At 44.9% G+C, this 19,554-nt stretch overlaps 1 protein-coding gene across 2 annotated transcripts; it reads right to left on the bottom strand.

Annotated features, from left to right (window-relative positions):
- Positions 1–287: 287 nt before the first annotated feature.
- On the bottom strand, positions 288–19,115 carry pum1 (pumilio RNA-binding family member 1). Of its 2 annotated transcripts, none has more exons than XM_068333181.1 (23): positions 19,012–19,115; positions 15,024–15,196; positions 13,754–13,876; positions 13,500–13,568; positions 12,263–12,368; positions 11,193–11,386; positions 10,722–10,894; positions 10,371–10,635; positions 10,189–10,282; positions 9,421–9,519; positions 9,165–9,307; positions 8,868–9,006; positions 8,581–8,715; positions 7,994–8,293; positions 7,658–7,900; positions 6,337–6,607; positions 5,616–5,745; positions 5,329–5,463; positions 4,542–4,679; positions 3,678–3,803; positions 3,331–3,452; positions 3,060–3,252; positions 288–2,029 (listed from the first exon to the last, which is right to left on the bottom strand). In XM_068333181.1, exons 2-23 carry the CDS (start codon positions 15,183–15,185, stop codon positions 1,898–1,900), a joined length of 3,492 nt encoding a protein of 1,163 aa, XP_068189282.1. In that variant the 5' UTR covers positions 15,186–15,196; positions 19,012–19,115; the 3' UTR covers positions 288–1,897. The 2 variants fall into 2 exon arrangements, with proteins under 2 accessions (XP_068189282.1, XP_068189283.1); XM_068333182.1 differs by having other exon boundaries at positions 12,263–12,365.
- Positions 19,116–19,554: the final 439 nt, after the last annotated feature.

Genomic DNA, 19,554 nt, shown 5'->3' with positions numbered 1-19,554 from the left:
GCCCCTTTCCATCAGTTTCGTGACCCAACCTAACCCTGGCATTGCACTTTGGGTTACGATGCACTGATGGATAAAAGAAGAAAAAACCACTGCATCCTAATAGCAATCTAAATGAATCCACCACCACTGAAAACACAGGAGCTTGCTGGAACCTGAAGTTCCCCCTGAGGACTCTTTTCCTCAGCTAAACGCTGCTGGTCGTCATTAATCAGATCCCAGCTTCGTTACCCAGTTGTCTCGTCGATCCAACACAGAATGAACACACACAAACACACAAAACGACGCGGTTAAATTTTCAAATTTGTTTTTGTTCAGTTTGGTTTCAAAATAAAGATCACACAATTGTTTAGAGACAATCTACAACAGGAGTTACAAAAAATAGTTGCCCAGGCAATAAGCATACACAGGTTCTGTTAACTATACACATATGGTTACAGGTGTGCTCGTAGTAAATATACACAAGGCTGCTCCAAATGTACACCGCTCTGTGGCGGGCTGCCTCTCTCACCCAAAAGGACATGGACAGTATGATACAGCACTTACAGCACTAGAGAAATGCCAAAAAACACAAGAATCTCCTCTGTACAATCCCACTGAAAACAGTCATGGGTAATCAAAGAGGGGGGCGGAGAGGGGGGTTAAATGAGTAAAATTGATTTTTTTTTTCTTCCCCCCCCACTTTGTCAGCATACCCATAAACATGACACATTTCATGGGGTAAAGCATTCCTATAAAAAAAAAAAAAAAAAGGTCTTTAAAAAAAACCAAAACCTTCAACATAAAGCAGAAGACACCACTAAAGTCAAACATAACATGTCCAAGTGAGAATCAGTGGGAGATAGACGTCTTTAAGTTAAGCAGTGACAAGATAAAACCAAGCGTGGCGAATCTTTGTACAAGTACTACGCTGTATAGAAAGGGCTTTTCAAAACAAAACTTTGATATTACAATTTACAATATACAACAACTCATATGTCACAACCAAGGAGGTGAGAATATACACTGAAATGCACAGTTTTTTTTTAAACATTTTTTTTTCCAGTGAGCTTTTTTTTTTTTTTTTTTAAACTTTTTTTTTTCATCTCATACCAAAAAGGGTGGTAAAGCACTTTTACATTACAAGGGTTTACAAATGTACAATTATACAGTCAGAAGTATGTGGTCACTACTAGGATACATTATAGATACAGATTCAACATCAAAACCCAGAAAACTACAAAGTTTTATATATATATTTATATATATATATATGCAAAGGTTCTACACCAAGTATACACGTTATATTTATAGAAGCAAGACCAGAAAACGAATCTCCCATGCTAAATGATCTGTCTGCTGGTTAGCTGATGGTGCATTTGGGTGTCTGTCCATGATTCTGTGGTGACAGACAAATTAAATACTCCTTTCATTTCATAGTGGTAAATAGCAAGGGGGGGGGGGTTGGGAGGAAGGGGATGGGGGGAGTCGGGGACTTGGATTGTGTGTGCAGCAGTAGCAAAATGTGAAGTTTTTAAGAAAAAAAAGGGAAATGTAATGGGGGGGGGTTGAGTGGGGCATGTTTGCCTCTTGCCTCTTCTTAACATCTCTTCATCCCCCCCACAGTTAAGACCTGGGTTTTTTGTAAGGGAGGGGCAAAAAAAATCAGACAAAATCTAAGGCTGTCTGTAGCAACAGGCTCCTCCCCGAGGGGTTGTCATGGAAACAAGGGCAAAACGATGTCCATAGTGAGAAGGACTTGAAGGAGGGGAGTGGGGGGTGGGTCTGCATGATGCCTTCAGGAGAGTCAGACGGGGCCTCTGGGGCGGGGCCGGTGGACATGATAGCTTTAGGAGGATGAGGGGAGAGAGGAAGGGCAAGAGGGGGGAGTTGATTTCAGACTGGGGGGGGGGGGGTCGGATTACATGATACCATTAGGGGGGCCACATAGAGGACCCAGGTCGACGCCGTTCTTCATGTAGTACTTCTCCAGCTTGGCCAGGATGTGTTTTCCATACGTGTACTTCCTCAGGGTGGAAATGTGAGGTCGGATCTGCAGGACGGAAAAACACAAGTTAGACACGGAAGCAGGAAGAGACACACACACACACACACACACACACACACACACAAAAAATAATTCTGGAATTTGAAATTGATTTGTGTTAGAATTTTACACAAGAGAAATCTGGAGTGTTCTTGTTGACGTCTAACTTGGCGTCAGCCTCTGACTTCTCCTCTAGATGTAGCTTTATAGAGAAATCATGCGTTAGCACCAACAAAGACGTTTCAGGAAAGAATGGAGGCTTCAATCTGCTTGTGGGTTCCACACACAACCGGTGATTCAGATTATGAAGCACAGGCTCCCTTCTTTTGAAGATTTGACATGTCAGACCTGCAGAAAGTCGCCCAGAGCGGCGATAACATCATCACTGTCACTAAGCTCCCTTTTCATCCTGGGGGGGGGGAGAAGTCCAAGGATTTCAAATCAGGTGAAGAGGGTGGGTGTTGGAGTTTAAGTCCACATTCCTGGATGGTGGCGAAAGCGACAGTGAATCTGTGGGTTTGAGCGCATCGATGTTGGAACTCCGTATCCGTCTCAATAGATCAGCGTCGTAGTGCTTGTAATAGTCTGCTCAAGCCTGTCTTTTTACACATCGAGCCGAAACATTTTAGCGACACAACGAGTGGATAGCTCTGTCAGATGGAGCGTAACGGTATGGATCTGTCCAGATACACTTGATCAGTCTCCGATCTTGTGGACGATCTCCTGTGTGGTGGGAGTGACGCGACATCCAAGACAGCCGTCATTCTCTGCCGGATTAGAATTCTTCCCTGAGCTGGAAAGTGTGTGGGGGGGGGGCACCTTCCCTTTGTGCTTGACCGTGTCCTTCCGGACCACCTTGGGTTCTAAGCCCTTGAGACTGAAGCAACGAAAGTCAGATGACCGGTGTCCATTTTCTGAAAACGGGGCTACAAGCAATTTTCTCCTGTTTGTCCTGTCATCCGTCTGTTTTGATTTTCATTCATTTGATTGACACAACAACAACTCCCCCCACCCCTCTCCAATTCTTTTCACCCACCTTGTGCATTACGATCTTGCGCTGGGTGGGTTCCGCCACATCGATCATCTTCTGCACCACATAGTTGGCGTACTGGTCCTTCATCATGGTGTATAAGGCACTGTGGGGGCCCTCCGTCAGGCTGCATACCTCATCTATAAGGACTGCCCGCTCTGCCCGTGAAGCGTGAGTCACACACTTCTCCACCACATTACTAGCGGAGAAAAAAAAAAAGTGAGGGATGAAGACATTTGAAAACGAGGAGGAGAAATAGTCACCAAAATACTGATACCTTGCAAATTTGTGCTGGCTGAGACCCAGCACGTTGCCTCGGATTTCAGCGACAATCTTGCTCTTATCCTCGGCTCGGCCGTGCTCCAAAACATGCTGGATTACGTAGTTTCCATACTGGTCCTAAATAACGCAAGAACACACACACATGAAGTGAAACGTGAGGATGCCAGATGGCGCGTCTGACGACATCAAACACAATGCCGCCTTCAAAAACTTGGATCGAAAGATTTATTTTAAACCAACTCAGAGGAATCATCACCATCCTAAAAAACACATGACTGGTGGAAGATGAAAGGCTGCGAGAGCTGGTGTGTGTGTGTGTGTGTGTGTGTGTGTGTGTGTTACCTGCACAAGCTGCTCTGTGTGTTGATGGAGCTCCTCGAGAATTGGCAGCGTCTGTTCAGGAAGGCAGTGTTCGAGGATGCGTTGGATGACTCGGCAGCCGTAAGGGTGAGTAGAGAGGGCAAAAACCTGGGGGGTACGCGAGACGGGACGTCATTACAGTATTTTCCACACTATAAAGGCGCACCTAAAAGCTTTTAATTTTCTCAAAAACCAACAGTGCACCTTATAATCCAGTATGCCTTATATATGGAAAAAGGTTTAAAAGAGCCCATTCAATGAAGGTGCGCCTTACAGTCCGAAAAAAATACTGTGCTGGTTCGACGCAAACAAGAGTTGCTGGAGGCAGGCGAGCCGAACACGACACTAACTTTGTTTAAAAAAAAAAAAAATTTAATGTAAAGACACAGGTAGTCCCTTGAGCAGCAAAGGATCACAGGCGTAACTTGAACCCACCCTTACTGTGGCGGTGAAAGCGGCTAACACGAGAAAATCAGAGCCATCAAGCAGGAAACACTCGTATTATTACGCAACTGTTGAAAGAGTCCCGAGACGCACACATGAGTGAGATTTAAAGGGGCTCCTCCAAACGCCAACCTTTACATTTTATCTGATAGGAAAGGTGACGGCGAGAACAAACGCCTTCCGCCTTAATTTATGATAATGTAACATTTAGCTGGTGGGTAGAGGACGGCGGCTGCCATTGGGCTGAGGTTTCTGTTGCCATGACAACGCATCCCTGTTCATTTGGAATCGGACCGAGTAAAGGAGTGTCTGGTTGTGCCTGGCACCTCAAGGCGATGCGAACACGTAAATGAGTGTGTGTGTGTGTGTGTGTGTGATTTTGGGAGAGGGGGGGGGACCCACCTGTCCCTTAAAGGCATCTATGATAAAGTGCAGCGCATGAGGCTGGACACACTCGATACACTTCTGCACCACGTGGTTGCCGTTCTGGTCCTTCACGCACTTCAGCACATGGCCGTCCAGCTCCCGCACCATCTCGCTCTGCCGGGAAGGGGGGTGGGGTGGGGGCAGAGCGACGTGTAATTGTGAGACATCAGATACTGCCTGAAAGCATTTCCAGACCTCTCCTTCATTTTTCACAATGACTCACAGCCCAACAAATAACACCGGGCTTTGAACTGTTGCCCCGGAGAAATCATTTGAGGTCCATTAAGGAGAGATAGATACCTTTCCTCCCTCCTCTGCTCACACAAACACACTTTCCTCCCCCTCAAACCTCCTGAATTTAAGCAGAAAACTATTTCCCCGTATATATCCAGACAGATTTATCTTCCACCTGCAGTCCAACATTTGCATATAAGCTGTGGCATCATTAGCCTCATTCATTTTTGATGATAGAGCGCCCACAGTGCTCCTCGCTGCAGCGCCGCCATCTCTTTATTGACGCTGCATTCTGCTCTGTAAACAGATACTGTTAATCCATCCTCATACAGGACTGAATTATGGGAAAATGAACATTAGATGTGCCGTGAACTCGACACACCTGAATGCTCATTTTTAAAGGAAATCAAAAAAAAAAAAACCCCTCTCACAATCGGGTTAGGAAGGGAGAAGTTTCAAGTGGAAAAGTTTCAGTATTTTTCCCCTTTGTCATACGTTAATATAGCGGAATAAATCCGAGTGTACTCACTATGACCTGCTGGTCGGAGGGGATGAACTCCAGAGCTTTCTGAATGACCCTGCAGCCGTACATCTGCAGGGCCAGCGAGAGCACATGACCCCGAATCCTCTCTGCCAGAGCCAGCTTCTGATCCAGGCTGCCAAACTGAAACACAAACACACAAAATAAGCCTGAAAATCCTTTAATCCGTTTGATAGTACACACAAACACAAATGGATTCTTGACTTTCGCTGGCTGGCATTTCACCGCAAATACATACTTGGTTTGATGATAATAATCAGACTTGTCACACGCACCTCAAAGAACTTTTGGATGACATAATTTCCAAAGACGTCCACCATCAGCTGGTAGGCCGCCTGCAGGATCTCGCTGAAGACAAGCTGGCGCTCTGCTGAGCTGGCTCGCTCCAGTTTCAACTGAATAAACCTGTTCAAGACAGGAGAAACATTTTTATCAACCACGGAGATCTTTAATATTAACTTCCAAAGGCACCTTTGTAGGTTTTTTTTAATTTTGCAATATAGAAGTCTCACGAGAAAGCATAAAACCTGCTCTCCTGAAACCTACTTCGTATTTGAAAGAGATTTAGAAAGTTTCTATGAACTTGGGAGTGGAGGACAAATAAAAACATCAGTGACAGAGCAATAAAGCAAAACAGATGTATTAGGACAGAGAGAGAGCTGCACCCATGGCGGTAACCCGAGGGATCTGCCAGACAAAAAGGAGATGAAATTGAGAGTGGGAGAAAAAAAAAAGAGACAAGAAAGATGGACGTGATCGTCAGTGAGGTGATGAACTGCGAGACGAACGCATGGAGAGAAAAAAAGGCGATGATTTCGATGACACAGAAAAGAGAATGTCTGGAATTAGCAGACTGAACGTCATCGTGTTAATATATCAAATCACATTAATAGAGATTTCTGAAAACCAGACCAGAGATGTTAAAATAAAAGCCACATCTGATCCCTTCTCAAACGCAATTACTTGTGCAGAATCTGGAGGATTTGTCACACGCACCTGCTGCCGTGCTGGTCCTGACTGAACTCCATGATGTGTCCAGCTATGTCTCTGAGCTGGAGGTTCGGGTAGCGGTTATTCCTGAAGTCCTCCAGCAGACGGCTCCTGCCCGACGGCATCACGTCTGACATGCCGTAGCGTAGCCGTGACGACGGGAACAGCTGGCTGCTGGGGGAGAAGAGGGAGGAGCCTGAGCTGGCAGCGCTGCGGTATTTGGCCTCCGCTCCAGGGGCTGCGGAGATGAAACGTCCACTGCCGTTGGTCAGACCTCCTGGTGGGGGGGGGGGGTGACAGGGAAGTTATTGTCGGAGCTTTTCGAGTCATTAATAATAGTCCTGAAAGTGCTGAGACTCCAGGGTTAAAGCAATAAGCATAAATCCAGCAAAAATATTAGTTAATCGAGCAGTGATGTACAGGATAGAGGGGCAAAAACAAATCGAACTGTTAAAAAAAATTCTATTCTTATTTTGACATCGGTATAAAAAGTATAAATGGCTAGATCTGGACAAAATGACCATCGATAAAACCCACTCTGTTTCCTTGGAAACAACATATAATTGAATTTGTGCAAATCTTGCTGCATTCATTACTTGTATGAGTGAATGTTGTTGCTTTTTTAAATTAACACTGCAGTGCTAAATGTTGGAGACAATATCATGAAAAATACATTAAATCTCAGCAGATAACGAATACAGAAACAACTGGGGGAAAAAAAAAAAAGAGGAATCCTCACAGGTAAATTATCATCATCATAAATTGGAAAGCATTAACACCTCTATAATATATAACTATAAGAGCTTTTGAAGCCAGAGAATGGTTTCAATCCTGACAATGCGTAAACATATTCCAGTCACTGTGTACCCCTGACACCCTCCATAAAACACTTTAGCGTCTGCTCGCTTCAAAAGCTCCATTTCACTGCAGTTCTTATCGGTGTACCTAAAAACAAATCTAGCAGTCGTTACGAAGCCCCCGACTCGGCTCAGCTGCTTTGTGTGGCTGTTGTTTCATCACACTCGAGTCTGTTGTGTGCGTCGCTCTGCCAACTGTCACTCATGGAACGCACGCAGGGAAGCAATAAAAGCCCCAGCCGGTAATGAATCCTTCAAAATAAGACGCCTCACAAATCTACTGTCACATTTTAGACTTCCAGTTCAAATTGAGTTAATGACAACAGCTGCTGGAAACGTCATGTCAGACACATTTAGTAACATTTTAAAAACCTGTCAAAACAAAAAAATTTTAATTACATTTATCTCGCATCATATATTTAATATCGTTACGTATTTGTTGACGACTCTCATTCATGTAGGACACTCACCGAGATTGAGGTTGGAAGAGGAGCTGTGATTGGACAGGGAAGGTGGGGGTGTGAGGGAGTGAGACGGGCCCTGGTTGGGTAGCGGCATGCCCACGGGGCCTGGGGAGGGGCTGAAGCCCAAGGTGCCGTTGTAGAACCCCCCGTGACCGATCGGGGTGAGGCTGGAGGGCGTGCGTTTGTAGAGCTCGTTGTTGCCGGTCAGGGAGTCTCGTCTGGAGCCGCTGCCGCCGCTGGAGTTGGCCACTAGAGGCAGACAAACGATACGATTTAGATCACGGACTGGACCACGAGGGAAAAGCTGATTATTCTGGATGTCTGATGGGAGGTTTTCCCGACCTGCGGTGCCAAAGCCTCCCAGCGTCGCCCCCAGGGTGGCACCGAGGGAGGACGAGGTCGGCTGGCTGAAGCCCAGGGAGGCCGAACCGGGTCCCGGCTGGCCGGAGCCTTGTGAGAACAGAGAGGAGCTCTGGGAGGAGGAGCTGAGGGAGGAGGACCCGTAGAAGGAGCTCCCTCCCAGAGTTCCGCCGGGGCCTCCCTGCTGCTGAGGTTGCTGTGACGTCATGGCACGAAACGGGCCGTTGGCCCCGCCTCCCAGGCCTCCGTTGGCGCCACCTGCGGAGGCTGCTGCTGCTGCAACTGGGGGGGGGGGGGTCAGATGAGGTGAAACGGTCCGAATGAATGAATCAAATTCGATCCAACGCAACACAGATTCTTAACAAGATTAATCTCTGGAATACGTTAAAATCAAAACCATACTTCATCATATGAGTACTGAATTAACAAACACCATGATGGAAACTCCCCAGCCTAGACTTGAAGGTACCCGCTCATAATCCCTTAATTACATGCTTATATATTATTGCTAACACCCCCGGTATGAAAACTGCTGACTTGTGTGTAACATCTCTTCAGCGCCGTCTCACCTGCTTGAGCTGCAGAAGGAGATATGATGACAGAGGCCGGGGCCATGAGGCGGACGGGGCCGCTCCTCGCCCCAGTGTTGACCACCAGAGCCCCTGTTTGATCATAGTAAGCTGCAGGAGCCAGGACTGGGTATCCTTCAAGAAAAAAAAAAAACATATTCAATGCATCAACACCAACATAAAACCACCGCTTAATGTTTTGATACTCATATGGAAGGAGACGGAGCTCTAACAGCAAAGCCAGCTGGATTTATTTCTAATAAAGACCAAAAGCGTGTCCGACTCACCGGGAACTCCAGCTGCTAACCCCTGGCCGAAGGCGAGAGCCGAGTTGACTGCTGCTGCTGCAACAAGCTGGTCGTTCTGCTGACCCTGCTGACTTTGGCTGGGGGTCAAAGGTCGCTGGTTGCCCCCAGGACGCATCACCTTTTATTAAAAAAACAACAAAGAAAAACATGAGATATTCATCAATCAGTGGCCAACACACAAATGTGAAATCCGACCTCTGACATCTGTTCCAAAGCAGAGACCCTGTGATGTTCATGACCTCATAGTTAAAGTTTTTTGTCTTCCAGCTAACTGACCTGCTGTTGGTTCTGCTGGCCTTGATTTGCTGCCGGCTGATTGGCTGAATTGTTAGCTGCAGCTGCCTGCTGCTGGAAAAGATTGGCAGGGTAGACCCCCCAGGGGGTAACACCATAGTACTGGGGCGGCATCACTGCTGGGCCTAGATGGAAATGAAGATGTAAAATATAAAATATAAATGAACGATTGGTCATATCTCCTTACTGTAGAAAATTGAGCAACATGAAGGGGTTCAAACCAAAACAAACGCCTCACCGAGTGTTGCTGCTGCTGCTAGTCCGGCGGCGTAGGGGTCTGTCCCCGGCGGGGCGGCACTGATGATGTAAGGATTGGGCACAAATGCAGGGGCCAGACCTGAAAAACATAAGGATGAAACCGGGCTGAGACATCTTACATAATACTTGGAATAAACTGGCAGAAATTCCAAGAATGAAGCTTCAAAACATGATAACCACCTCTGGACGCCCCCGCACATTTATGATTACGGAGGGTAATCATAAATGAAGCCTTTCAGTAGTTGGAGGTGAAGCATGGCAGAATCTTTAGGCTTGTTAAGAGTTACATGTCTCAGTAAACATGAGAAATACCAACGCAGGAATAATTAGCAACCACAGGGCTGAAATAACATGTTTTTTTTTCCTCTGGCATCTGTGTCCCAGACCCTGGAGTCGCTGCTACAGATCAGCAAAACAAAAAAATTGAATGACAGCAAACACTATTTTAGGGTTTTACTTCTCCCAGATGGATGTATTTATTCCTTGCAAATGAAAGGTTTTGATGAAAACAGTGTAAAATCACATTTTCAGATCTTTTTTGAAGCCATAAATAATGTATTTATTATGGTCAGGTATGAATCAGTAGGTGTGATGGCAAAAGCTAATAAATTAACACACAAAAAAAGAATCTGTGCCAGTTCTGTGTATAGTGACAGACCCCCCCCCAAAAAAAAATACATGTGTCACATGACACATGGTGTAAATCTCCATGCATGCGTTAACATACACACAGACACACATCCCTTACCGATGTGAGGCTGCTGCGCCGCTGCCAAGGCGTACTGCTGTTGCTGGGCTGCCGTTAACTGCTGCACTGCGAGGGCATTGTTTCTCTGAAACAGCTGCAACCACAGGTGAGTCCGTTTGAGCACAGAAAGGGTGCGGATACAATGACGCGTGTTCCTAAATGAAGTCCGGATGTTTCTTTACCTGCTGCTGGTTTGTGTAGTCAAATAAGCCCACGGTGGGGGCGGAGTCCATCTGCATCTGGGAGTTGTAGTCGAACTGAAGCGGCTCCATCACAGACTCCATGGGGTCCATGGTGACGCCACCTTGTTCCACACCAGAGAAATCCTCCGGAGGTTTGGGCCCTCCGCCCCCTCCCAGGGGTGTGAGACCCTCGGCCCCTACACCCCCAGGACCGCCGAGCAGATCGCTGTCGGGGCCGGGGGCCGGCATGCTTCCTTGTGGACGACTGTGGAGACAAAAGGATGTGAATATTTTACATCTAGAGACTGTTAAGCCTTTCAAACTGTGAGTCCATGACAAATTGAGTCTTACCCAAATTCTTTGACGTCGACATCAAGGCCGTTCTGAACAGGCAGCCCGTTGGGGTTGATGACATCACCGATGACATCTGCCTCAACTTCTGTCAACTCTTTCAGCTTCTCTCCCTCAAACGTCGACTTTGGCTTCTCCCTCTTGTCCTCCTCCACCTCTCCGTCCCTCTGCCCCTACGAAACGGAGAGACACAAGAATCATGAGTGACTACATGTAGCTGGAACTATATATACTAATGTGGATAAATGCCATAAAAGACCAGAAATACAGAGGAGCTGCTATCAGTGGAAAAAAGCTCACTGAAGCACAGAATGTGAAGGACAGACTGATATCAGACATGTTCTTATTTACAACCAGTGGCTGACAGGACAGCGATGTAGAAGAGGGTAAAAGCAATCCAGACAAGACAGAATGTGAAGACAGAACACGAGAGTCGTGACGAGGACTGACAGAGAGTGAGAACAGAATTACATAGGGTCCCTTTCGAAGGCAGGAATCCAGTTTGTCAGCCGGTGAGGAGGAGAGGACGTATTCCACCATGCTGACTCCGAGCCCTCCGCTCTCAGAACGTGGTGACATCACCGAGCCCACCCCAACTTCACCGCCTCCGTGAAAGCCCTGGCCTGGTCGACGGGACACCATGATTGGCTGAGACACTGCGTGATCTGTCATGAGAGGGAAACGAGGACGGTTAAATAAAATTCTTCATGGGAAAGGAAGTTATATTAGCTCCATACCTCAGGCAGTAAAGCCTTAAGTTACAACACATAAGCAAAATGTTTATTTATTTACTGGAGATACTTTATTGGACTTAATCTGTGATCTTTCTAAACTTCTGACTTTCCCTTACAACTCTGCTTTCATTTATTGTACGTTTCTCTCTCTCGCCCAGAGCTAGATTTGGTAGATATTGTAATTTCCTCTTCAGAAGCTTCTTACATTTTTTCCCATTATGAGCTAAGATGCATCTTTTGAGAGCACTTCCTTCTTCGCCTCTTCGAAGGCAACCTGAACTTGTTACTTTCACACGATGCTTTATGCAATAAACTATAAATCGTCATCAGTACAGCCAAAGCTAAATTACATCAACAGTTTTATGAAAACGTTACAGTCTTGACTTTGTAATAACAGCAAAGTCCAAGAAATACATTCTGCTGGAAGTTAATAATATCAGAATCATTTTGCTCTGCAGATGTATGCATCATTTTCTCTACAGCTATAAAATGGAAAATAAAATCTGCAATGTTTCTTTCGTGGCCATGTTTACCAAAATAAGTGTTTCGTTGATGCGATTTATCTGAAACTCAGACGACATCATCATCATCTGGGAGAACATATGGGTGACTATCCTCTGACACCTGCTTTGGATTGTGACAGAAATCTAAATATATACTTTCAAAAGGCCAGACAGTGATTGTTCTGTTTGATATTTGATGTGCTTGTGAGGAAAAAAGACATGTTTCACACACTTTCCTGCTTACGTGACACTATGTCCCACCTTCCAAACAAACAACAACCAAAAAATGATTGAGTGTGTGTACCTGAGGCGCCCCATGCACTGTCCCTCCACTGGTCTAGAAAGATCCCTTTGGGTCCATCCTTCCCAGAGTCATCCGTCTCCCAGAACTTCTTACCGGTTAGAAGCTGCTACAGAGACAGCAGACAGGAACAACAGTTCAACTCGGTTCAACCACTGATCCGTCGGCGGTGCATTACATTTCAGTCGTAATGGTGTCTATTGAAAGAACTTTGACCTGTGATTTCATCCAGGACAGAACATTCGCAGGACATTCCACCTGGATGAGTGCAGTAAAAACAAAATGACACTACGCTGAACTGAAACCAGTGCTGAAGAGAAAGCATGAAGAAATTCAGACTCATTTCTGTATCGATTTGTTAATCATTCTGAACAGTCTGAACTAGTCCTAAAAGTTTGAACATCTAATCTGCAGCTCCATATTTCTCTGCGTGGGTCTCCTCATATCCAGTCAGTTTTGATTACAGCCAGCGCCTTAAAAGATTTACTTTAAACTGCATTAGTCAGTCGGAGGCAAACATGTAAATCAACATTAGGTTCCTAGAAACACAACCGACTGGAACAGAATTACTAGACTGTTTAACAAATGCAAACAAACAACTAGACTAGATGAAATCAGAAAGCCTCCACTGTCGGTCTCATCATCTGGGAAAAAGCAACATCCACACAAATTCAAACTGCGTTGGGTTCAAAGGTTGAGCACTTGAGCAACCCTGTTTTTTTTCTTGGTTTTCCTGTAACTTGGGTTTTGTTCAATGATGCGTCCACAAAATACAGAACAGTCGTTTTCACGTCAATGGTTGATTTATCACATTTGTGCTTTTCCAATGCCAGGGAGTTTAACCCAAAGGTCAAACTTTGGTTAACACACTGTTAGTATCCACACCCCAAGTTCTTCATTATCTTACAACAGCTGCCAGAACATATAGGTGGCCTGAGCGGTATGTGACGGCTGTATCACTGCACTTCTATGTCCACGGCAACAGAACTACTCGTTTTCTTCATGATCCTTATTAACGATGATGATCTTCCTTTACGCTTACTCAGAGAGCACGACAACGAGATAAAGAGAGAGAGCACTAGGGGTGGCACGGGAATAACACTGGCCTTCAACTCATTCTGCAGGTACAGACCTTGAAACGCTGGTATGCTGCCCAGAAGAGCATCCAGAGATCACTTTTGATTTGACATGTGTGAGCGGCACAGACAAATGTCAGAGACCATCCACCCTGAAGTCTTACCTCTCCCATGGCACGTCCCTCCAGAGCCAGGGCCTGAAAGTCATGGTTCAACTCATCCATGGACCGCACCTGTGAACAGAGAATGAGCAACGAAACGCTTACTTCTGAAACGAGGTACAAACGCAACTTTGATTTCGTACGTAAATAAGTAACCGCTTTCACAACCCTCGTGTTAAAGTGACCCAAACTAAAACGAAAACAATGGTACACACAATAACGGCACGTATGTTGACACTCGTCTACCAGTCCCATACCTGGCTGTCGTGGATGTTATCTCCAGTGGGCCAGCGATGTTTGCCGGGTTGTTCGCCATGCTGTCGCTGGAAGAAATAGTCAACCATGGCATCGTCCTGGGAACGCCCAGCACCTGCCACACCCTGAGAGAGAGAGATAAAGAAAGACAGACGCACACACGTTGTAATTATCCTGGAATTACTGGTATCAGTAAAAAGTACACGGTGTCTGAGAACACAACCAGTTTGATCACACAAGTTCAAAATTGTGACAGCGCCTGCAGTCAAGATTCAAATGAAACACACACACCAATATAATAGAGGTAGGATGCAGATCAATCAAAATGATATTATCCACAACACAACAACGACAAAAAAAATATCTAGATGATTTCATTGCCCATGTGTCACTATGAAAAAAAGTCCAATCTTCAGAGTGTGTTTAAAAGAAATCTGCTGGGTCATTAAATACCAGATGGAGAACAAACCAGGTTTTCCCGGTCATTGAAAACAACTCCTCAAGGCATATTTTAGTTGCTCTTGGCCACACATACATACTTTTACGAATTTTAAAATGATACCAGCAGTACAGTGATCCCCCGTTACTCGCGGTTAATGCGTACCAGGACTACCCGCTAAAAACAAAATTCCACAATATAGCAACAAACTGTTTATTTTATTATTTACGGTAATTTAAACGTTTATGAGCCCTCCCTATACTGATATTAAACCTCCTATCTGTATTACCATTTCCCACACTCTTACAGATTGTTTTTAAAGCCCTTGTAAGTGTTTCATTAATACATGGAATTGTGCTGCATTCCGTGAGTTTTGGAGCGCAGCGCGCTTTCGGATGCTGTCAGCCAATACAATGCGAGTATGGTATCACGTGACTACCTACTACAAATCCGCGATGAGGTGACGCCGGGTATCTTGAAGCGCGACTAAGCGAGGGATTACTGTATTTGTGCAGGATGTCCTGTGGTGCACTAGTGATCCCACAAACCAATCACAGCTCTGAAGTGTTTTCATAAACATGTTGTGTAATGCAACGAAACAGCAACTATTTAGAAAGACCCGTAAATATCATAATCCAGAGCAGCTTCCATTCATTTATCTGCGAGGCCGAGGCGATGACTTCAAACATGTCTGATATATTTTAGATTCACATGCTGTCTTTAGTGCAGTGTCGATTTACATCACCTCTCAGAACAGCAACACGCTCCTGGCTGAGTGACGTCTGTACATCAAGTTAATTCAGTATGTCAGGCTGTCCAGGTGACAGTTTTACCTGCTGGCTGGGGGGTGTGGCCTGAGGGGTCGGCCCAGTTGGAGGGGCATGTCCTCCGCTGCTGAGCACCACAGGCATGCTGGGAGATGTAGTTCTATGGTGGGGGCTGAATGAATCCTGCCAGAGCACTGCTTTCCTCTTCAACACACACACACTGCTCATTCCACCACAGCCTGTCGAGAAGATATATTTGATATGGTTAAAGAACAAAAAGCGCTAATAAGCTCTGTGGCTGGTTTAAGAAACGGATTTATTCATTTGAAACGAAGACCAAATCTAAACTGAAGCAGCCCAACACACCTCCACAAAAACAAACATCAGCACCTTTAATCAAGTCATGATCGGAAGCGTAAGTGTTTTTGAATTTTGGAAACAGGGGACACAAAAGGACACAGAACAATGGTTAATACTCGCTGAAAATTTGATTATTGAAGTCTTTTCATAAACTAAAATCCGCAGACTCAGTCCTACCCCTGTATATTGATTTCACAAGACATGAGAATTATGACAGTTTAGGGTTATTACAGAGCTGTTAAAATGGCTGCATGAGTTATGCACAAATTTAGATGTACCTGATAAACTGGTGACAGAATACAGTTTTAACCCCACTGATGTACAAAAACCAATATCCTGCAATATCTGTGGTAACTTTCCTCTTAAGTTGCTGCGCCAACATAAACTTTATCAACTTAATGATCACAGCAATTAAACTACAATCCTTGTTCTACAATCATAATTCATGGAAGACCAGTATTAGCCGACAAAATAAAACAATTAACTGTTATTATCCAGCTCACATTGCTCATGATCAAAGTTCTACGGATCCCTAAAACATGAGCCTGACGCCTCAAGCCACACCAGACAGGATGCGGTGGTTACAGTTCCGTGTATTATTGCAGCTGTCTTGACGAATGAGGACGTGTGATATTCGTTAGTCAATGACAATAACTGATGATTATCTGCTTTTCACGAATACAAAAAAAACAGCAAAACACAAACCCAGACATCTTCATATTTAAAAAGAAACAAACCATGACCTTTAGTTTGTGCACACCTGAAGATAGAACAGGCTGACATTGTCAGAAACACGCTATATCCACTTTAGCAGGTGGATAATTGCTAAACTGTGTATCTAGGTCAAAGTACTCTATGCCTAAATGAATAAATAGTTCACTGAAGATAAAACTCAGAGTAATAAATACCAAACGTAAATTAACATCCAACTCACAGCCCTTAAAAAACTAACTCTGGAATTAACTAAACCAACTGCTAAAAAAATATGCAGGTGCTCTTAATCCAGATTTAACTCTTTCGGGACGTGCAAGGCAAATTGTGATGTGTGCACCACAAAACTAAGGAACGTCTAAAACAGCGCTGACATGTTCGGCTCATGCAGGACGTCTAACACTTAACTTCATAGACGACAATCCGAGCAGCTGAGCTGGGACCAAAAGTTAAAGATTAAAACTGTGAATTTTTTCACTTAGCAGTCCAAGAGGCAGGTGACTTAATTACCAACTTGCAAATCTGGCCTGACAACAATATGCAGTAAACTTTATCACACTACTGCCATTGGCTGCAACCACGTTTATTGACCTGAACTCCTGTGAAACCAGTCTGAGGCAGAAGTTCACCTTGCAGGAATTCCAGAAAATAAGATTCGCAAAGCACGCCCAAATACAGTTGTCAAACGTATCCCTACAAATATGTCAAACGTTTGTTACACTAACTTGTTCAAGGTGTTTTATCCACAGATATTTTTGTTGTGATGAAAATCTGTGCGAGCACAAATCCATGTAGCACGCCACCGCCATCAGTTAAATTCACATTGTTAAAGCTGACATAAGCCACAGAGGCACATGAGGACATTAAGTCGTGGGTGAGTTTATTAGGTACACCCCGCTAAAACAAAAGTAGAAGGATTTGAGGTGTTGATTTGTCTTTCAGTTCAGGTTATAGGCTTGGGTATACTGGGGTATCTGGAATATTTTGTAAAACACACTTATGTCAGTGAGGGCGATGATTAGAGATAATTCAAAAACAGAAACTTCATACTGTCAAATAAACTCCTTTCTAACAGTTTAAAGATTAAAAAAAACAAAAACCATAGTAATAACACCATATTCACCATACTGGTGAATTACTGGTGAAAACCATTAAGAGGAAACAGAATTTGTAGAAAAAGCAGAATAGAAGATACAGATGTACAGATATTTTTTAAAAAAGGTTCAATTTAACATAAAAAAATATTTAATACAAATGCTGAACTTTCTGAAAAACAAAACACACCATTTCAATGTTTACTTGTGGGTGCAATTCTTTGTTGAGAACGACTGAATATTAGTTTTTTTTTAGTGAGTACTGGGACGTCAGGGATGCTGCCAAGCTTCCTGAAAAATTTGTTGAAAATTAAGCATTTGAGGCTACACAAGGGGGAGATTATTCTTTTTCCTCAAAATCTTGCTAAAAGCTGACGAGTTTAATTACAGCATCACAAGACCTGCAAGAATTCATATCTGTCCCTGGAAAAAAAGTGTACTTTGAAGAAGGTTGGGGCATCTTGCTACAGAACACACAAATCTTAAGTCAGCTGATCCTGGATATATGCTTGTAAGATGCACGATAGCCCAGGTGGACTGAAGGTAACCTTCAGCCTAACCCTAACCTCCCCCCAGTATTTGAGATCATCTCTGGAAACAGAACCAAGTCCCAATTTCAATCATGGAGACAAAAAAACACTACAGACATGGATGTGTATATGTATGTTGGTCATGAACACAATTACATCACAAGAACAAGTGTGGTTTTCACGAGTCTGGCGGATATAATTTGAATTTCACAACCTCTCCATCAAATAAGCTCACGTCGGAGCTAAAATGACCACTTTTACATTACTGTCCCTAAAGGCCATGAAGAAATTACAAGCAGCCCCCCTTCTGTTCTTTTTTTTTTTTTACACCAAGCCATATTAAACAGTAATTAACTTTAAATGAGTTCTGAATCTTCAAACACATGCAGCTTTCTCTCATCTCTAACACACCATCTCCATGACGACAAAAACAAATCTGACGGCATGTCCAAGTAATCACATTTAATCATGTGCTTATTTCCCTTTTCTCGTTCAGCTACGAGGCTTTATTAGAGTTCTAGCGAAGGAGCGATTCTTTGATAGAACTCTAAATCAATTAGAGACCCGGAAATCCACATCAGTGTGGCCGTTCCCCAGAGAGAGAGAGAGGGAGAGAGGCGGCTTGTTGTGCTGCAAGTTTAACTTCTAAAAACACTGAAATGAGAACCAGCTTCACCGGGTTAATGATTGTTCAGTAGCGGGGGATCAACGCACCTCACACCGGGCGAACACACAGGGGTGTGACGCTCCGAGCAGCCAACCTGCAGCTAGCTTCACACAACGTTCGGTGTCTCCGCACAAACCAAACATTTGTCACCCACCGGTCAGGACACGTTAAAAAAGAACCGAAACATGTACGAGCCTCGCCAAACGGAGTCGTCGCGGTTTACCGGAGGTTTCACATCAAAGCAATCCGAGTCCCCGACACGCCAGTCTGGGATGGTGTTACGGAGGGGCTCGCTGCCCGTGTCTACCAACAATAACACGGCCTCCCGACACAAGCTGGAGCCCGGCGCCAAAACACGGGCTCCACAGAACGTTCGTAACAGCGTTAGCATTAAGCTAGCATCGTAATGCTATTATTAATAACCGGGTAACCGTCTCTACCTGTCTCCCGACCTTGCAACCCCACGGGTCCCCCGTGACGCGGATGCTAACAAAGGCCCGAGAGCTGTCTGGAGCGGAAGACCGACACAACAGGAGGAAGGAGGCGAGCAGCAGAAAGGGAGGCAGCCGCTTCAGTCTCACCAAAATACTCCTCTCCCGCCTCTTTCGGGGCTCCCGCCGCAGCAATACCGCACCGAAGCGTGAATACACAACACCCCGAGCTGCCTGGAGCGAGCTGGAGGCGATACTCACCGGCGGAGAGGGTGGATGGTCGCGGATTTTGGCCCCAGATTCTCTCTGATACCCCGGGCTTTCACTCTGACAACATGGCGGCTAGACGGAGGAACAGGCAGCCGCGCTGCATGACGGGAAGGGATGAGAGCGAGCGTGCGGTTCATTGCGCCAACCGGGAGGGGAGGGGAGGGGGGGCCGCACCGGACCGGTTCCTTTGTTTCTATGGGTGGTTTATTTGTACAGTGTCACGGATTCATAATGGAATTTTAATTCACATGTCAATACTGAATTGAAAAAAAATTATTGACAACAGATACTGACGTTGCATTATTGGAACAGGCGGTATAACTGAAACTATAAAGATATGCTGTAATATTTATTTTTACAAATACTACTAGTTATATTTAGAATTTAAATATAACGTAACCTACTTATCCACAATTATATAGGGATATTCTCGTTAGAGACTGTACACAATGTTCCGGGATCTCTACGGTAACGGTTCGAATCCGATTACAGAATACGCGCTTTATCCACCGGGTCAGCGTCCGCGTCCGAGCC

This window comes from Antennarius striatus, chromosome 14, assembly GCF_040054535.1.
Source record: "Antennarius striatus isolate MH-2024 chromosome 14, ASM4005453v1, whole genome shotgun sequence".
Lineage (NCBI taxonomy): Eukaryota > Metazoa > Chordata > Actinopteri > Lophiiformes > Antennariidae > Antennarius > Antennarius striatus.
The sequence above is the reverse complement of the archived record's forward strand: the minus strand, read 5'-3'. Positions and strand labels throughout refer to the sequence as shown.